The sequence below is a fragment of the Trematomus bernacchii genome, unplaced genomic scaffold, assembly GCF_902827165.1.
Source record: "Trematomus bernacchii unplaced genomic scaffold, fTreBer1.1, whole genome shotgun sequence".
NCBI classification, from domain to species: domain Eukaryota; kingdom Metazoa; phylum Chordata; class Actinopteri; order Perciformes; family Nototheniidae; genus Trematomus; species Trematomus bernacchii.
In genome coordinates, this window is record NW_022988043.1 from 13541491 (window position 1) to 13558781 (window position 17291).

The 17291-nt window shown below is 39.6% G+C and overlaps 1 protein-coding gene across 2 annotated transcripts; it reads left to right on the forward strand.

Moving 5' to 3' along the window:
- Positions 1 to 419: 419 nt before the first annotated feature.
- On the forward strand, positions 420 to 14349 carry LOC117472584 (serine/threonine-protein phosphatase with EF-hands 2-like). Of its 2 annotated transcripts, XM_034117868.1 has the most exons (18): positions 869 to 988; positions 1787 to 1846; positions 2037 to 2045; positions 2681 to 2808; positions 2887 to 2941; positions 3030 to 3205; positions 3800 to 3914; positions 4113 to 4159; positions 4756 to 4922; positions 5005 to 5041; positions 6206 to 6355; positions 6444 to 6752; positions 9400 to 9585; positions 9665 to 9807; positions 9981 to 10087; positions 11251 to 11417; positions 11549 to 11636; positions 12440 to 14349. In XM_034117868.1, the coding sequence occupies exons 2-18, from the start codon at positions 1795 to 1797 to the stop codon at positions 12691 to 12693; spliced, it is 2190 nt and encodes a 729-aa protein (XP_033973759.1). In that variant the 5' UTR covers positions 869 to 988; positions 1787 to 1794; the 3' UTR covers positions 12694 to 14349. The 2 variants fall into 2 exon arrangements, with proteins under 2 accessions (XP_033973760.1, XP_033973759.1); XM_034117869.1 differs by lacking the exon at positions 2037 to 2045 and having other exon boundaries at positions 420 to 988.
- The last annotated feature ends 2942 nt before the right edge of the window (positions 14350 to 17291 follow it).

Consider the following 17291-nt stretch of genomic DNA (forward strand, 5'->3'; position numbering starts at 1 on the left):
AATATTTGATTAGCACCGCGGTATAACGTTGTGTAAATGATTAGCCATTCGTTGGAAATTAGCTTAATTATTAGCCATGTGTAATATTTTATTCCTATCAAGTTCTAATACATTTTATTTATGTGGTCATTTTTCAAGATAAAATATATAAATAAATACAGGCTATAAAGATACAACTTTGGACTGGTAACCTTTGGTGTACATTTGACCTTTTTTCATTTGATTGAATTGTAATAATAATGATTCAAAGATGTAACTGTGTGGGACTTACAGCAAGTGAAATTAAGTAATATTTTAAATTATGTTCTAAATCACTTGTTGGGGTTTACATTGGGGAAACATTTGAGGGGTAAAAAAAAAATAGACAGTGATAAATTAGTTATTTAATACTGAATTGTTTTTGGGGAGACGTACTTTTCTTACAGCCTGCCATGAACATAACTCTAATGTCAGACAACTATCAAGGCTGCAAGTGAAACATGGAGATTACCTTTATTTTGCTCAACATAAGGTGACATTTAACAAACATCATCATGCTTAGGTTTGGTAATACCTTACTTACTTCATAGCACACAATCCAAAAAAGAAGCCCATGTGATAAAAAAAAAAGACCAAAAACACATCCTGGCCTCTTGTCACCTATAGTTTCCCGCGGCACCCTCTTCCTATAAAAAGACCAGTCTAGTCGCATCAAGTCATTAGCTCAAGTAATCCGCCTTTCTCACGATACGATCACACACTGAAGCACTAAAGACTAAACCAGCTTCAGCACAGACTCACGGAGCTCGATGAGGCCTCTGTGCTGAGTTACTGGGTGTTGCTGTCATTCTCACAGTACAATGATCGGTCTGATAGACATCCTGCAGTTCTTGACCTGATCCTGTTGGACTGTTGGAGGATGAAACAGAGCAAATGGCTGTTTGAACATTAATTGAAACTGCAAGCCAAACAACTTGGGAGCTGGTGACTGGATTGAAGAGGTGACCACGTAAGTACACTGCTGATTTAAAGATCTCGTATTTCGACAGCAGTTAGATCAATTGAGTTAAACCAGAAAAAAGCAGATAAAGACAGAAACATCTTCATGTTCCAGATCTGAATCAAGAGCTTCTCAAAATGTATTTTAGTCCACTTAAAATGCCAGGCTTACATTGTAGTACAGATCTCTTTACATGTTAGGAAAGTCACCCATCTGTTCCTTTAAAGTAGGTCATAACCAGCAAGAGACTTATGTGCCACCCAATTCAATGAAATGTATATTTTAGGTTTGATTGATCAACCTAAAATACAGGTTGATCAATCAACGGTTGTGTACATTGTAAACATTCATTAAGGGATTATTTGTTTACCGATTATCTGTTTACCAACAGATGGTGATTTAAAACAATAATTTGTCCATTTCATAAAAACAACTTCAGTCCATACAGATATTTCCTCCCTTTTTCAGTTTCATAGATGGCATTATTTTAGTCTTCATTAAAAAAAAAAGCCCTGTGCTTTAAGATTGAGGCCGATCACAGAAGTGAGGAGCCAGCAGTAATGAGATTAAAAGGTCGAACGTCTTCCAACTCCAGCTCTCCAGCTGATGACCAGCCACGCTCAACTTTCCACTCTGTCAATGAACAGGGTCAACTGGACTGTAGCAGGTTACTTCTAGTTGTTGTAAAGTCTGTTTTGTGACTCCAAAAAAGTAATGCATTCCTAGTAGAGAGCAGTTTAGGATTAATTACGTTGTCACCTCTGATAGCTTTTACATAATGTGAGGATTGTTTGGTGCTTTGAACAGGAACAGTCATGGGATGTGGTGTCTCAAAGTCCAACCAGTTCCACAAAAACTCTGGAAAAGGTAACCATGATCCTTCAAACATTGACCGATACACCTATTTTCTCTCTTAACCTTCTGAGATGTATATAAATCCTCACCACTATGTCCCACTTGTTGTCTATAGTTTACACTTCAGATGTAATCTCCCTGTTTTATTTGTTGTAATAATCTGTATTTTTCTTTGACCTTTTTCCTCTGCTGCTGTCTGCAGCTGTTATAAGTAAGCTACACCTTGTTGTCGTTGTTGCTGTGATTGTTGTTGTTGTTTTCCATATGAGTATGAGGGCAGGTAGAAGCAAGATTGAATATCCAGCTTAAGCAGAGATGTTCAGATATTTCACACAAGCTAAACACATTTTTGTTGTGGAGGGAATTTCCAGTTGTTGTGGTCAGTCTGAAATGACACATACAAATAATTGAGTTGAGAATTGAACTTAAAATAAACACCAAAGAGCTACAAGCTTACAGTGATAATGTGGTAAATCTTTTTTTTTTTTTTACTTCCTTTCTTGTTTTGTCTGTTATGGTTCGTGACAGATTGTTTGTCTCAATACAGGGCAGGGCAACCTAGGAGGATATCACAGTATTGTTCAAAATAATTTTATTATTTTTACCGGTGTTGACATAAATATCAAATGTTGTCAATATCACAATCTCTTATAGGCTCCTTTTCAATACATAACAAATGTCAAGTTTGTTTTAAGTCTTAACTGAACAAGAACTTTCTTTTAAATGTATCTCCTAATAAGAACGATACGAAGAACGATTATTAACAAAATGTTGGAAAAGCAATAGCATGTTGTGAACAATTCTATCATTTGAATAATTTCTGATCATCTTTTGTTGTCGTTTCAGCTATTAAATCTGCCGTCCTGATTCAGCGATGGTACCGTCAGTTTGTCGCCCGCAAAGAGATGCGGCGGAGATACACCTGGCACATCTTCCAGTCCATCGAATACTCTGGAGAACAGGCTCAGATAAAGGTGAGAAACAACAGGGATGGTCCTGAATATGTAAGAATGAACATAAGATCTTAACTTTCACGTCTCCTCCACTTGTAGCTTTATAACTTCCTCGGCTACCTGATGGACAATTTCACACCTGCAAGCAATGAACGTAAGCTTTGACATTTCAACAGACAGTTTATTTGACGAGCATTTCCTGAATCCCTGACTTTGAACTGTCCTCTTGTCCTTGTTGCCAGGGAATTTGATCTCGCACATCTTCAGAGAGAATGAGGTCTGTCGGGATGCAGAGTGGGAGAGGTACTTCTGCTACAAGAACATTGAGGTGCCAGATCTTTACTCTGGACCCCACCTCACCTTCCCTCTGACGGTGGAGCAGGCGGTGGGGCTGGTGGAGGCCTTCAGGAACAAGAAGGTAGGTGCACATCCCCACTTTACAGTCCAGCCTTAAAGAAATACATCCGTCACAGTTCATGTACAGACTCACTGGTTTTGTATCACTGCACATGATAGATTCTACTTCCTGTGTTTCACTGGACCCAAAATAACATGACCAGCATTTAACATTATGAAGTTTTAAAGAAATCTGACAGGTTTGCAAGATATAAACCTTTTGGACAGTCTCAGATCCACAACAGACATTATTCTATAGAAAAATGCTAAGGTGTGTCAATTGACCACTACAATCATGTTTATTCATTTAAGAAGGAGTCTGCTTTTTACTTAACAAGTGTTTCTTGGTATTAATTATATATATATTAAAAAGAAAAAACATCTGTATCTTCATTGGCATGTTATCATTATGACATTTTCCTTCTTAACTTGTTGTTTAGTCGGCAGAAAAGCAATCTTTAAAAAAAAATATCATTTGGTTATTGTTGTTTTTTCACATGCTGTGCTATAAAAAATGCCTAAAGCTCAAACTTATGAATCAAAATATCACAGCAGTGATCTTATCTGTTCATGTGTCTAAAACCTTTTTGCTAATAAAGCTACTCTCTCCCAGTAGCAGCTGCACTCGCGCTACGTCCTCCAGCTCCTGCTTGAAACGTGGAAACAGCTTCGGCTGTTGCCAAATATCAACCGTATCTCCACCTGCCACAGCAAAGAAATCACTATTTGTGGTGAGATTTGATCAGTTCATCATTTTACTAACTTAAAGTGATCTGATTCCAGCGTCTAGATTGCTAACTGAATCTTTTGGGGTTTTAGACTAATCAAGAAAATTGCTCTCTGTTGTGAAGCACTTTCTGACTGTAATGTAGGCAGTTTGTTTATGTTTGTTGTTATTTATTCATCAACATATATCCTCTTCATTACAGGAGATTTGCATGGACAACTGGAAGACCTGCTGCTGATTTTCTACAAGGTACAGATTTTCTCTTCTAAAATCTAAAACTGATAGAATAGCTGACGTGAAAATGTTTTTTTCTCATGAGCTATAATTATTTAATTTTAAAAAGAGGCATCTATAGAAAGACATATTTTATTGAAATCCTCTACTGTTATTATTTTAATCACAAAACCTCCTTCTGTACTCCAGGGCCCGATAGTAGTTATCAGGTTGCAAGTAAATTAATTATTATTTATTATTTCAATTTAAATGATTAAGTGAGTATTTATATATTATGTGTAAAATAAATATTCAAAAACACTAAGGTGTCTTCAAAGGTCTTGTTTTGTCTGACCAAACCTCGTTTATTTTTATTTTCATGATATGCAATTGAGAATAACAGATTTTTTTTCTAAAATGAAACTTGAATGATTAACCCTTTTCAAAACGCTATCAGCTAATCGTTAAATCAGTTATGATACGTTTTACTGTCAAGCTGCAACATGCTGCATTATTCTACATTTAGAAATCACTGAGTCAGTGAACCAGGATCAGTGCTGTGGCCTGTAATGTGTTTACTTTGAGATTACAGAATGACTCACTCTTGATGGCTTCATTTGTTTACATCACAGAATGACATGCCGTCCTTGGAGAAGCCGTATCTGTTTAACGGAGACTTTGTAGACCGCGGCAAAGACTCCATAGAGATCCTCATCATCCTGTTTTCATTCCTGCTCGTCTATCCAAGTGAAGTGTACCTCAACAGAGGAAACCACGAGGACCACATAGTCAACCTGAGGTGAAACCATGTCTAACTGGGGGGGGGATGAAGCCTCAAATCAGATTCTAACTGTCATCTTGTGTGTCTCTGGCTGATGTAGGTACGGCTTCACAAAGGAGGTGTTGTCTAAATACAGGGTAAGTTGTTGGCACCATAAAAACTTTCCACGCACATGTTTGGTAAACTCCAACCCCTGCTTATTTAGTAATCCCGTCTTGATACGGGCCAGATTCCTTCCTAATATAAAAAGGGACACTCCTCCTCACGGCTGAGAGGATTTGACGTCTTTAAAGTTGACTGTCTGACGTCAAAGATCCACAAGGGAATCCACAAGGGAATCCCCAAATGTTTCAGATTACTGTCCTTTGTTTGGATACAATTATAAACAAGTATTAAGCTCACAATCTGGAAAAATACATTTTAACTGGAGCAATACCCAATAAGAATACAAATACTTTATTTTCTATACTTTAAATAAACATAAAGAACATAAAGTAGAAATGTGCGCGTTGTACTACAATTGTAAACTTATGTCCTACAAACACAGATAAAGACAACAACAGCACCATGACAAGAGAAATGGATTTTAATATTCATATAAAACAAAGTTAGAAAGTACTGGACAGGCGATGCAAAATAAGTGATCCTTATCAAGAAAGACGTTCAAATGTCAATGTTAAATAATGACATTTTCTGCATACATTTTTCTTATCTTAATGTATTTGAAATCAATACAAATACAAGTTTGGATGTGGGACCAGTACTGGGGGTTGTTGCCTTATTTTTGTTATTATTTATTAATTCAACTTGTTGATGTTGTTTTAGATTACAAGTTGTGGTTGCAAGTAATTTCCCCCCCTCCAACCCTATTTATTTAAGTCCAAAACAGATAAAGCTGAATTATTAGATGGCAAATATATCAAAAGTAAATGTTCAACCACGACAATAAAAGACAAATAAAATCATTCTAATAATTTCATAAAAAATAAACAGAATATGGGCTTGGTGTTTTGTGTATGATGGCAGAAAAAGTGAATGAACAGGTTAAATGTCAAAGCAGCGCCATGTCATCCTCAAACAAGCAGGACATTTGGCATTTCCTAAAGATGTTTGCTGTCAAAGTGTGGGAATTAAAATCAGGTGAAATGATTGTGTAAAATGTAATCCTGGAATAAAAGGAAAAGAGTACAAACTTAACTCGGGCTATAAGATACACTATGGCTCCTCTTTCATGTTGGCAACAAACTCTAAAACTGAAGAATAAAGAAGGGATGGGGAATTGAATTCCTGTTCGTCCTCAGATGCACGGCAAACGGATCCTGAAGCTGCTGCAGAAGATTTTCAGCTGGTTGCCGTTAGCGACTGTAATAGACCAGAAGGTGCTGGTTATCCACGGAGGGATCTCCAACACCACCGACCTCAACGTCCTCGCCAGAGTGGACAGACACAATGTGAGCCTCAAACACTGGCATGTTCATTTTAAATGTTTGATCAATTATCCTGAAAGCCATTGAAATTCCTACTCTGTTTTTGTTCCAGTACAACTCAGCGCTGAGGCCTCCGAAGAAGAGACACCCGAGCGTAGCGGGGGTGCCCATCAACTCGGACATGGACGAGGAGGCGGGGTCCACCAACAAGGTGTTCCAGCGCAGACCCTCCCTCACGTTTCCCAGAACTCTGACCAAAGACGGCTTCCAGAACCGCTCGCTGCAGGACTTCTCCGAACTGCTCAGAGTGAACACGGTGGAGGGGGTGGAGATCCACAAGAGGCTCCCGGGCCCTTTAGGACCAGAAAATGACACGTCTCAGTCCTGCGAGTCTATCAGCAGCGAAGACGAGTGGAAACAGGTGAAGAACGACTAGTGAGGGCTTTGCTCAGATACTTACAAAATGCATAATTCTGATTTGTTTACTAAACACGCATTCAATCCCCCGTTGTTAAGTAGGCTACATGCAGCAGGTGAAAGCCAGCCCCAGACTGCCTTTGTTTTGTAGACACTGTTAGATTTGTACTTATGATCTCGCTCATGGTCGCTATGTGTCTATACAGCTTGATGTCAAGAAATGTCCCAAACATAGCAAAATAGTCTATACATGATTTAGGTCAATCCTACGTATTCTGCATTTTCCCTTCAATATAAACCTATTTAAGTAAATGTATGTAGGTTTAATTTAAACATTTACTTAGGCCTATTTTGCTCACATGTATTGCGAATCTGATAGCATGGAATTACACATTGAGTTTGTTTTTGTGAAACCTGTGACACCTGAGGCCTGTACTACGAAGCTGGTTCAACCTAACCTGGATATGTTGGAGTTAGCCGGTTGGCCTAAGCCAAAACATACGCGCTGGCGCTAAGCTGTACTACGACGCCGGTTATCAAGTGGATCGCTCAAGCCAGCCGTGTCCTATCTAGTTAGGTGCGCGTTCACATGAAAGGGGTGGTATTTGGAGCATTCGACCAATCTCAAACACGGACAAGCGTACTGACAGCGCAGCGTCATACTTCCTGAATGAAAAGTGAACTTTAATATTAGTCAAATATGAAGAAGTTAAACTTTAAACATCCATGACTTAAACACTTTATCCAGGATAAAAGCCACATAGCTGCACCTGCAAGGTGAATACAGCTGGTAAAAGAAAAAGTGTTTGAATGCGTACATTAACAGTTTATGATATCACTGCCCCGTCTAAGACACGAGTGGATCTGACTTTAATTAGGAGAATTTGACTCGAGTGTTTCGTCAACTTAATGTGTTGCTTAAAATAATACTTCTGCATACAGTATGTGACACTGTGAGTGTTGCACGGCCAGATACGGCTCAAGAAGCTGACTCAGATAAGGAAATATATGATACATTATGATGTGATATGATATGAATGATAATGAGACACATCGACGTCTGCACTCACAGTGCCGCGGACTGTACTTAATGTTACTCTGATCCGGTTACTTATGTCGTGGCAGATATTTAAGTAAGCTTTCTTAACGCTAATATTATAATAGTCAGATTGCTCTGAAGATGGGAGGGGATATTCTATTAATTTTCACGGCCGTCTTTCCTGCAACGGCAGTTTTTCTGTATTTCCTCTATCCTGTAATATGAATTGATCGCTTTAAACTCCGCACACGGAGCTCTGATTGGTCAGCAGGCGGTGCTTTCACTGAGTTAATCTCTTAGCCTGCCACCTAACCTGCTCCGGAGCAGGTTTGCCGCTCAGCATAAGTTACCATGGAAATCTAGCCTGCTAAAAAGAGAACCAGCGTCGTAGGACCGGAAAGCCCGAGATTTCCCTGAATTTAGCCGGCTAAGCGAAAATCCAGCTTCGTAGTACAGGCCTCTGAGGGTATTCATATGAAAACAGATGTGAATGTCAGGGGATCTGGTTATTAACCTCCATTCGGGATGGGTTGTACTCTACACTCTTACATCATGCCAGAGTTGGGTCCAGCCAGTGGCTTCTTCTTCAAATCAGCAGCTGGGTATATCAGCTTGGTCTGAGTCCGAACACAAAACAACATCGTATCCAGTTCAACAGATAAAGATTGGCCACTGACATCGCCGAACATCATCATCATTTCTAAGCTAGGTCGACCTTCCAACCCTCAACCATCCTTGGTCTTTTGTTCTGTTCCCAGGACACACATTAATCATAGCCCTGTTTGAGTAGAAGGTCAACACTCATTAATGGTTTTACGCGAGTATGGGGCTTGTGTGTTCTTCTCAGGTCTAAAGTTTCCCGAATTAGATTTTTCATTAGTGACGTCATGAGAAAAAAAAGTTATTTTGATTGCGAGGGCTGAGTCAGTCCTGAGTCACAGCCTGACAGACGCTCCATCAGTGATCAACACTCGCCTGCTGAGGAGTGTTGCCTGTGTGGAGCTTTAACGTGCTGTAATCCAGCGCATCATTAATCCCTCTGCAGTGTGTTCACCACCGTCACAACCTTAAGCACAATCAGGAGAAGTCATTTGTCTCTGATACTTTGGTACATCGTTGTAAACAACTCAGAGTAACTCATTCAGTAAATTGTGTGACCTGTAAAGCGCCTTCCGCTGTAAACACGAGTAACAGCAGCTGGAAATAACTGGTATTTAATTGTTGAAATTCAGAATAAGATATTTTAGAATTGCTATTCCAGTGAACAGTCAATCAAATCAACACAAAGTCCGTTAGTAGCTGTTGTGGAGATCTTGATCATATGATCTTGCTCAGCAGATGGAGTTTGTAGATGTTATATTTCCCTTTTTCTAAGGATGCTCTATCCATGTTGGCTTGAAAACATGTTTTTTTCCTTATCATGACCTTGTGTTGTCAACTGCTATTTCTGAGGGTTCCTTTTCCCTTTTTATGTCCCTTTTTTTTAGAAAGGTCTGAAATTCTCCAATTCAATTATTTTTCATTTTCAGGTGTACCAGTATTTCATTTTGCACACAAAAAATCTGAAGGTTTTAATCTAAATCTCTTGTCTGTCCTTCCTGTGTGCCTCCAGATCCTGGACTTGCTGTGGAGCGACCCCATGGCTCGGGACGGCTGCGTGCCCAACGAGGTGCGGGGCGGGGGCTGCTACTGGGGCCCCGACGTCACTGAAGACTTCCTGAACAGACACAACCTGCAGCTCATCATCCGCTCGCACGAGTGCAAACAGGAAGGTTACGAGTTCTGCCACAACCGTAAGGTGAGCTCAGACTCTGACAGCCCGAAGACCCTCTAATGTTTTCAGAATTAACTAAATGATTTTCTTTCATTTCACCTAGGTCCTCACACTGTTCTCCGCTTCAAACTACTACGATGTGGGAAGCAACAGGGGGGCCTACGTGAAGTTGGGTCCAGACCTTGTGCCTTATTTAGTTCAGTACCAGGCCAGCAGCATGATCAGAGAGCTCAGCGTGAGACAAAGGTACAAACTTCCAGAAAGTCTTCATCTAGACAGTGGGAGTCATCGGTTTATTATTTATGCATTTTATCAGTTTTTTAAAAAAGTTTATAAAAATGTTAGAGTATTTCCTGTAACACTAACAACAAGCCTTTGATTATTTTTCTGTGTTCTATTTGTTGTTGTCGTGTTTGCAGTGCGGGGCGGAGCGAGCGCTCAGCCAACAAAGTCCTGCGGGAGCAGCTGTTTGCACATAAATCTGACCTGATCTGTGCCTTCAAAAAGTTGGACAGTGAAAACATAGGTGTGTGTGTGTGTGTGTGTGTGTGTGTGTGTGTGTGTGTGTGTGTGTGTGTGTGTGTGTGTGTGTGTGTGTGTGTGTGTGTGTGTGTGTGTGTGTGTGTGTGTGTGTGTGTGTGTGTGTGTGTGTGTGTGTGTGTGTGTGTGTGTGTGTGTGTGTGTGTGTGTGTGTGTGTGTGTGTGTGTGTGTGTGTGTGTGTGTGTGTGTGTGTGTGTGTGTGTGTGTGTGTGTGTGTGTGTGTGTGTGTGTGTGTGTGTGTGTGTGTGTGTGTGTGTGTGTGTGTGTGTGTGTGTGTGTGTGTGTGTGTGTGTGTGTGTGTGTGTGTGTGTGTGTGTGTGTGTGTGTGGCAGTCAGATCAGGTGTTATTTAATTGTGTTGAAGATCTCTTGTGTACTCGAAGTTCTCGGAGGACAATGTGTGGCTAGGGAGAAATATGAGCTCCCAACTGTTATCCCTATTCAGATAAAAACTGTGGGCTGACCCAAAGTCCTTTCATGAACGTTTGACAGTTTCATAGAAACTTGTTGTCTTGGGATTTACTCGCTATTCTTGATTCTCAAGTACATTATAAGCATATCATGTGTTTTTTATGTAATTTAGCTCATCAGTTTGAGTTATTTCACTTCAAATGTACTTGAACGTTTGTTTACAGGGGAATATTTAGGGTAATTTTCAAAGAATATCATTTTTAATGGCTTTACATTTTATTCTGGTCCTTAGCAATAATACTTAGCTTCTGAACGACAGGGGACGTTCAGGTGGCAATAAAAAGTCACACACTCACTACATGACACGTAGAAGTGTGTAAGCTTGGAACTGAATCCTGTTGGATTAATGGATTAATCAATTGAAATATATTGTGAAAATGTTTGGCTTGGATTATTATAATGGCAGGTTATGATGATCAACCCCATGTTTTAAAATGAGTTGTTGAAGCAACAGTTTGTTATACAGATTTGGTGCTAAAAAAAAAGTTGTTCTCCATTTAAAAATGGCCAACATCCATTTAAAGTACCACAGGAAGACCTTAAGGAATACCATCAGAATGCATGCTGTGATTTGGTATAATAAACGTACGATAGGACTACAATCAAACATCCATTGACATAACTGGAAAACAGTTATTGGATAAATCAGGTGACGGATGACATTTCCTCCTCCCTCAGGTCGTGTCAGTCTGGCCGACTGGGCGTCTGCGGTGGAGAGTGTGATGCGCCTCGGCCTGCCCTGGAGGATAATGTGCTCTCAACTGGTCCCCGGTCGCTCTGCCGACAGCTCCATCGACTACTACGAGTGGTTCAACGAGCTCGCCATCAAAGGAGCCAACGCGGACGTGAGTTACCGAGCTGGAGACAGAACGCCACAGAAATAATGCCGTCTGATTTGATATCTGCTTGCATATGTTGATTCAGACACACTCTAACTTAAACACACTTAAATACTGTTTAAATAACTTTCTTGCAGCATATTGACCAGAGTCTGCTTGAGACTTTGTATCGCCACCGCTCCACCTTGGAGACCATCTTCAGAATCGTAGACACGGACAACTCAGGTAAAACTATTTATTCATCACTAGAAAAGAAGTTGCATGTACACCCATTTGTGCCCAAATACTATATTTGACATTATAACAAAAAAAGCCATGTAAGACAATATTTTGGCCGAGCATCTTACTGTACAATACTTCAAACTTTTAGCAATAATTAAATGCAGGGCTGCCCCTGACCAATTTGTGGCCCCACGCAACATTATGTGAAGAGGGTCTGTGTCACTCCTGTTAGCACCGGAGCCTCGCAGCGGGGAAACTGTGGCGCGCATAGTAGCACCACATTTGCGCATAAGATGAGTTACGCCACATTTGCGCATATGACGAGGCCCCCTCCGAAAGATGAGGCCCCACGCAGTCTGCGTGATCTGCGTGTAGGGAGGGGTGGGCCTGGTTAAATGAGGAAAGGCTTTCATATAAAATATTATTTTAGCCTACATGTGTGCATATCTTTGATATTCAGCTTGTTCTGAGTACATAGATTTGTTTAGATTGTCATGGTCTTTGGGCACATGGGACTAATGATTAATTCCTGAAAATAGGATGATGTATATAGAAAAAACTATTGTCCCATATGCCCAACGATTAAATAAAAAGTTGGTTAACCCATTATGCAAATACTTTTCTGATGCACAGACCATCCAATGAGAGACGGTGTTCTTCAGTGGAGGTGTGAAGTGTGTCAAGGCTTTGTAAAGTGCTTATCCACCTGTAGCTAGGTTTAGACGAGGATTAGCCCACTGATCTACTGGCCTCCCCCTCTCAGCCGGTTTCTATCACAGCATCTTTAACTTCCTCCCTCCACCCAGGCTTCATCACCATGGAGGACTTCCGGCAGACCTGGAAGCTGCTGAGCGTCTACCTGAAGATGGAGATCACGGAGGAAGCCATCTCGGACCTGGCCGTCACCATCGACAGCAACCAGGACGGCAGCATCGACATCGAGGAGTTCATGGAGGCCTTCCGCCTCACGGACAAGAAGAGCCGTCTGGAGCGAGGACGCAGCATGTTCATGGGGACGGCCACCGACCTCACCAAGCTGGAGGGAGATCCCAACATCTGAGCAGAGGGAAACACTGAAAACTGACCTCAGCTCAGATTCCTCACCGGGTAGCGGGGGGAGGGGAGACCGGGGAGATAAAGCCAAGCTGCTTCTATGACGCACATTGAGACGTAGGATGCTGCCGAGCAACAGCCGTGTTGATCACATGGGATTAAGGCGAGGCTAGAGTTCAGGGTATTTGACAGCAAATGTCCACTTGACATTTCAGTGCAGTTTTAAGGTGAAACCAACACTTTATTTTATTAAGATATAATCACACAAAAAGTGTTGCATAGACCACAAACACAAAAACAAAAGAACATCACATTTAGGCTGAATTGTTAAAAAATAAAATAATATTAGATTCTGCATTTATTAGCCATATCTGTCATTATTTTTATCAAAAGACTTTAAAAGTGAAAAGAATACTGCAACTGACTCGCCAATTTTTATTTAATTTTCTTAAATCAAATCCCATATATAATCAGTAATGAATGTTTTTCTAGATTTTCTAGATCTGAGTTGATTTCATGATTTCTTTGTCTGACCAGAAAACCTAAAACTCCTAAAAGCATTACATTTAATATTGTTAGGCCGACTAAAATAAATCAAATTTGACACCCCTAAACAACAGAATGTTTGGATACAACCTAAAAAATTGCTCAAATGATTAATCAATTGTCAAAATAGATGTACATTATTTTCAAAATCTTTTAAACTAATTATTGCAGCGCCTGTTCATAAAAGGCCAATAAAATGCATTTCTCTGATGCCTCTTCAAGTGACTCAGTTTAAAATTATATCAAACCAAAGAAACAGCAAATCCACACAATTATCATAACATAAAACTGTGAATGTACCCCTTTTCCTTGAAAGAATTATGATTATATTTCTGTCGAATCACTGATTGATGACTAAACTGTTTGTGTCAGTGTGCAGATGTTGATTTCAAACGGCTTTGCATCTCCATATATGTGCGGAAACTAGACTCCTCTTAAAGGCTTTAAGAAACAAAACAACATTATACAATACAACAATTGATCATTGTGCAGCTTTACATCAGTTGCACTAATTAATTGCAGCTAAAGTGTTGCAGGTGCCTTAGCGAAGAAGTGTTTTAACTTCTATAGGCGAAGTTAAGTGTACACTGATGCTGTTTTGTATCAGTGCCAACTGCCAACAAGTACCGGGGTCCCTCCTGGTCTCAGGCGGGATTCAAACCCTCACCCTGTCCAGAACGGTGAACTCATGCTTTTGTTTGTTTGACTTTTAGGATGTATGTCTCATACAGTTGCAGTGTTGTAAATGAAGATGTTCCTGTCTCTATGCTAAGCTATGCTAACCGGCAGCTGGCTGTGGCAGCATATCGTCGAGAACGCAAATAATAAGCAAAACGTTGTACTATTCCTGTAAGATATGTAGACAACATGATGTTTTAGGTTTGGTATATCTTCTCTGTGTCCATTATTAGATCAAGTTCCAACATTGTTTCAAATATTATTATAACTAAACCAAAGAGACATCAGGAAATCACTCAGTGTGCATGTACAACATTTTGATGTATGGAGAATGTAAACGTTATTATATGCAGGTTTGTTTTTGCATGCTGACCCCTGTAAACGTTTCAACATTCATTTATGAGTCTGTTATTGAATTAAATGGTGTTTGTTAATTTAACATTACGTTAACATTGTATATTAACCACATGTCACAGAAGGCCTTTAGAATTGTTCCAATATAATAAGTATTATAACCATGATATTTTACCAAACAATATTTTAATATATATAATATTTTGTATTCCCCAAATAATGTATTTCTACACCTCAAACAACAGAAAGGTGCACTGCACTTACTTTAGGGCTTCAATTAACTAATATTTTTCATAAATGATTGATAAATCTGCTAATTTTGTGTTTGTTAGAGTTTCTTCCCCAAAACATGCTTAAACTGCAAAAACAGATCGAATATCTACGATCGTATTACACATTAAAAGATTAAATTCAACCATATAAATAATCTATTAGTTTAGATAGATAGTTGAGGTGCTGTTAAATATCTTTCACATTAAAATCAGGCCACATTCTAAGTAATATAAAGAACATCTGTTTTTCCATGCAATATTTGTTTTTATTTATAACACCTCAACTCATCAATGACCATTCTGTTATAAGGATAGTAAGATTGGTTTTCAGAAACACCAGCAGGGGGCACAACAGACCAATTAGTACAACTTGTAGTCGTACAATTACCTGGACTGATAATATAATTAACACAAACTGTTATTTTAAAGACACAATTATCCACAAAAAGTTATTAAATATTATTTAAAAATAGTAGTTAAATTACAGCTGGGATCCTGAAGGCATCACCACATCATGAATGTGAGCTGCAGCAACAGTTAATGGACACTCAGGCAGGGTTCGAGTTATGTGGGAGCCAATGGGAGCTGAGCTCCCATAAGGAGGGGTCTGAGCTCCCACGGACGCAGTGAAATCATACATCTGTGGGGGTCGCTAATACATTACCAACAACCATTATTTTAATCACAAATAATGCATGTGTCAATGTAATGAGTATTATTGAAAAGAAAAACATGTTTTCCAAAAGAACAACGCATCTCTTGAATAACAATATGCCTGCACTGCACCTCTTGCACAATCTATGCCTGTGAGCATGCTGCGCGAGCCGAGATCATGTGTGTGTGCGTAGTTTAACCTTTTCATACAGGGCCGTGGTAAGTAGGGGTGCTGAGGGTGCTTGCAGCACCCCCTGATGGAGGACAGGGAATCTGCACGTCCACAAGATTAAATGGAAATATAATACAAATATAATACAAAAAAAAAAAATGTTCGGCCTTGATGTTCACATTCATAATTAAGTAAAGATAACACCCTTTTCACCCCGGTTACATTTGCCCTGAGAGGCTCAGTGAGGTAAAGGACTCTGAGTGTTTAGATAGTTCACTTTAGTCTAAGTTATCACAGTGTGTCTCAAACGGTTTTATCACAATTTATGTAAACAAATATTTCCAAGGCACACCTTTATAATTATTAGGATAAATAAAAACAGGTTTGAAATCATTCCAATGTATACTATAGGACAGTAAACCAACAATATCCTTTAAAACTGGAGAGATTAAAAAATATGGATGAATAAATAAATGTTAACTGATAAAATAAGATATAAATGAACCAGCAAAAATCTTGCCTAGGGCAGCAAATTGGTCAGAACCGGCCCTGGTGTCATCCCCACAGCACCCCCCATTTGAAACATGTTCCCACGGCTATGTTTTCATATTTAAGTTTGTAGCGAGTAGAGGGCTGCTGGCAGGCCCAGACTGGCCATCTGGAGGTTTCCCGATGGCCTTAATGTAGGCTATTGTGAATGCAACGCTGCGCAAATGTGGGTTTGCCTCACACAGGGTGACTGTCTGTCTACATGATGTGGCATCTGTTTCATATGGGTGTTTCCATAGATCTAGTCTCTTTATTTTCCCCTCAAAATGCACCAGATTGATGCATTTAACTCCAAAATTAAAAAAATATCTTACCAGGGGGGGCATGCCCCCGGACCCCCCTAGATGATTTGAGGTCCACCCCCAAAATATGTTCACATGGATAGGTTCCCAAATACATTTGCAATTTTTTTTAAATAGTAACCCCTGTCCATATGTTTATTATTGGTGTGTGTGTGTGTGTGTGTGTGTGTGTGTGCGTGTGTGCGTGTGTGTGTGTGTGTGTGTGTGTGTGTGTGTGTGTGTGTGTGTGTGTGTGTGTGTGTGTGCGCGTTAGTTTCAAAGACCCCCATAGAGCTCAGTTTATAACTCGAACCCTGCACTCAGGGGTTAACAGCATGATCTCCCTGTAAGCCCCTGAGATCGGGACAGTAGTTTTCCTTTCAAATAATAATCTTTCAAGTGGGTGGATATTTAAACATGTCCGGAGCTGCCTGCAGTAGGTTGGATTAAAAAGGAATTGAAACGCACCCATTGTTTACCTGGAGAGGAGTTTGTCGAAAGAGTGGACTGTATTTTGAGATTCTCAAAATGACTTCAGAAAAACGTTAAAGGAGATGAAAAACAGCTTCACAGACACACAAAATATATACACAAAACAGCTACAAAACTACGAAGACACAGGGTTCCATTATTGTATTATTATTAGCACATAAGCGTATATAAGCGTACATATAAATTGGATAGAAATATGTTAACTTTGGATGTAGTTTTATTCACTTTCCTGCCATTTAGCTACAAGAGTAAACTGATACTGCTTGAGCGTGTTACTCTGGACAAAACAGCAAATACATAAAACAAATACAAAGTTGTATGTAAAAGTAATACGTCCAGTGTTCAAAGTCTTACTTAATTTAACTTGACTTTACTTTAAGTAACTTAAAGTAAAAGTAAGAATCAGTGGTAAACTAAATGAAAAATGATTACATGTTTTGTTGTTAAATGTCATTCCAAAAGAAACTAACTAACCAACTCAAACAGTTTTCAGGTTAATGATCTCTCCAACAATTCCCTGTCAAATGAAGTAAAGTAATCTTTTTTATAACAGGAATTGATTCCCCCGTGATGCTTTTCACTCAGCACCACCACCCCCACACAGAGA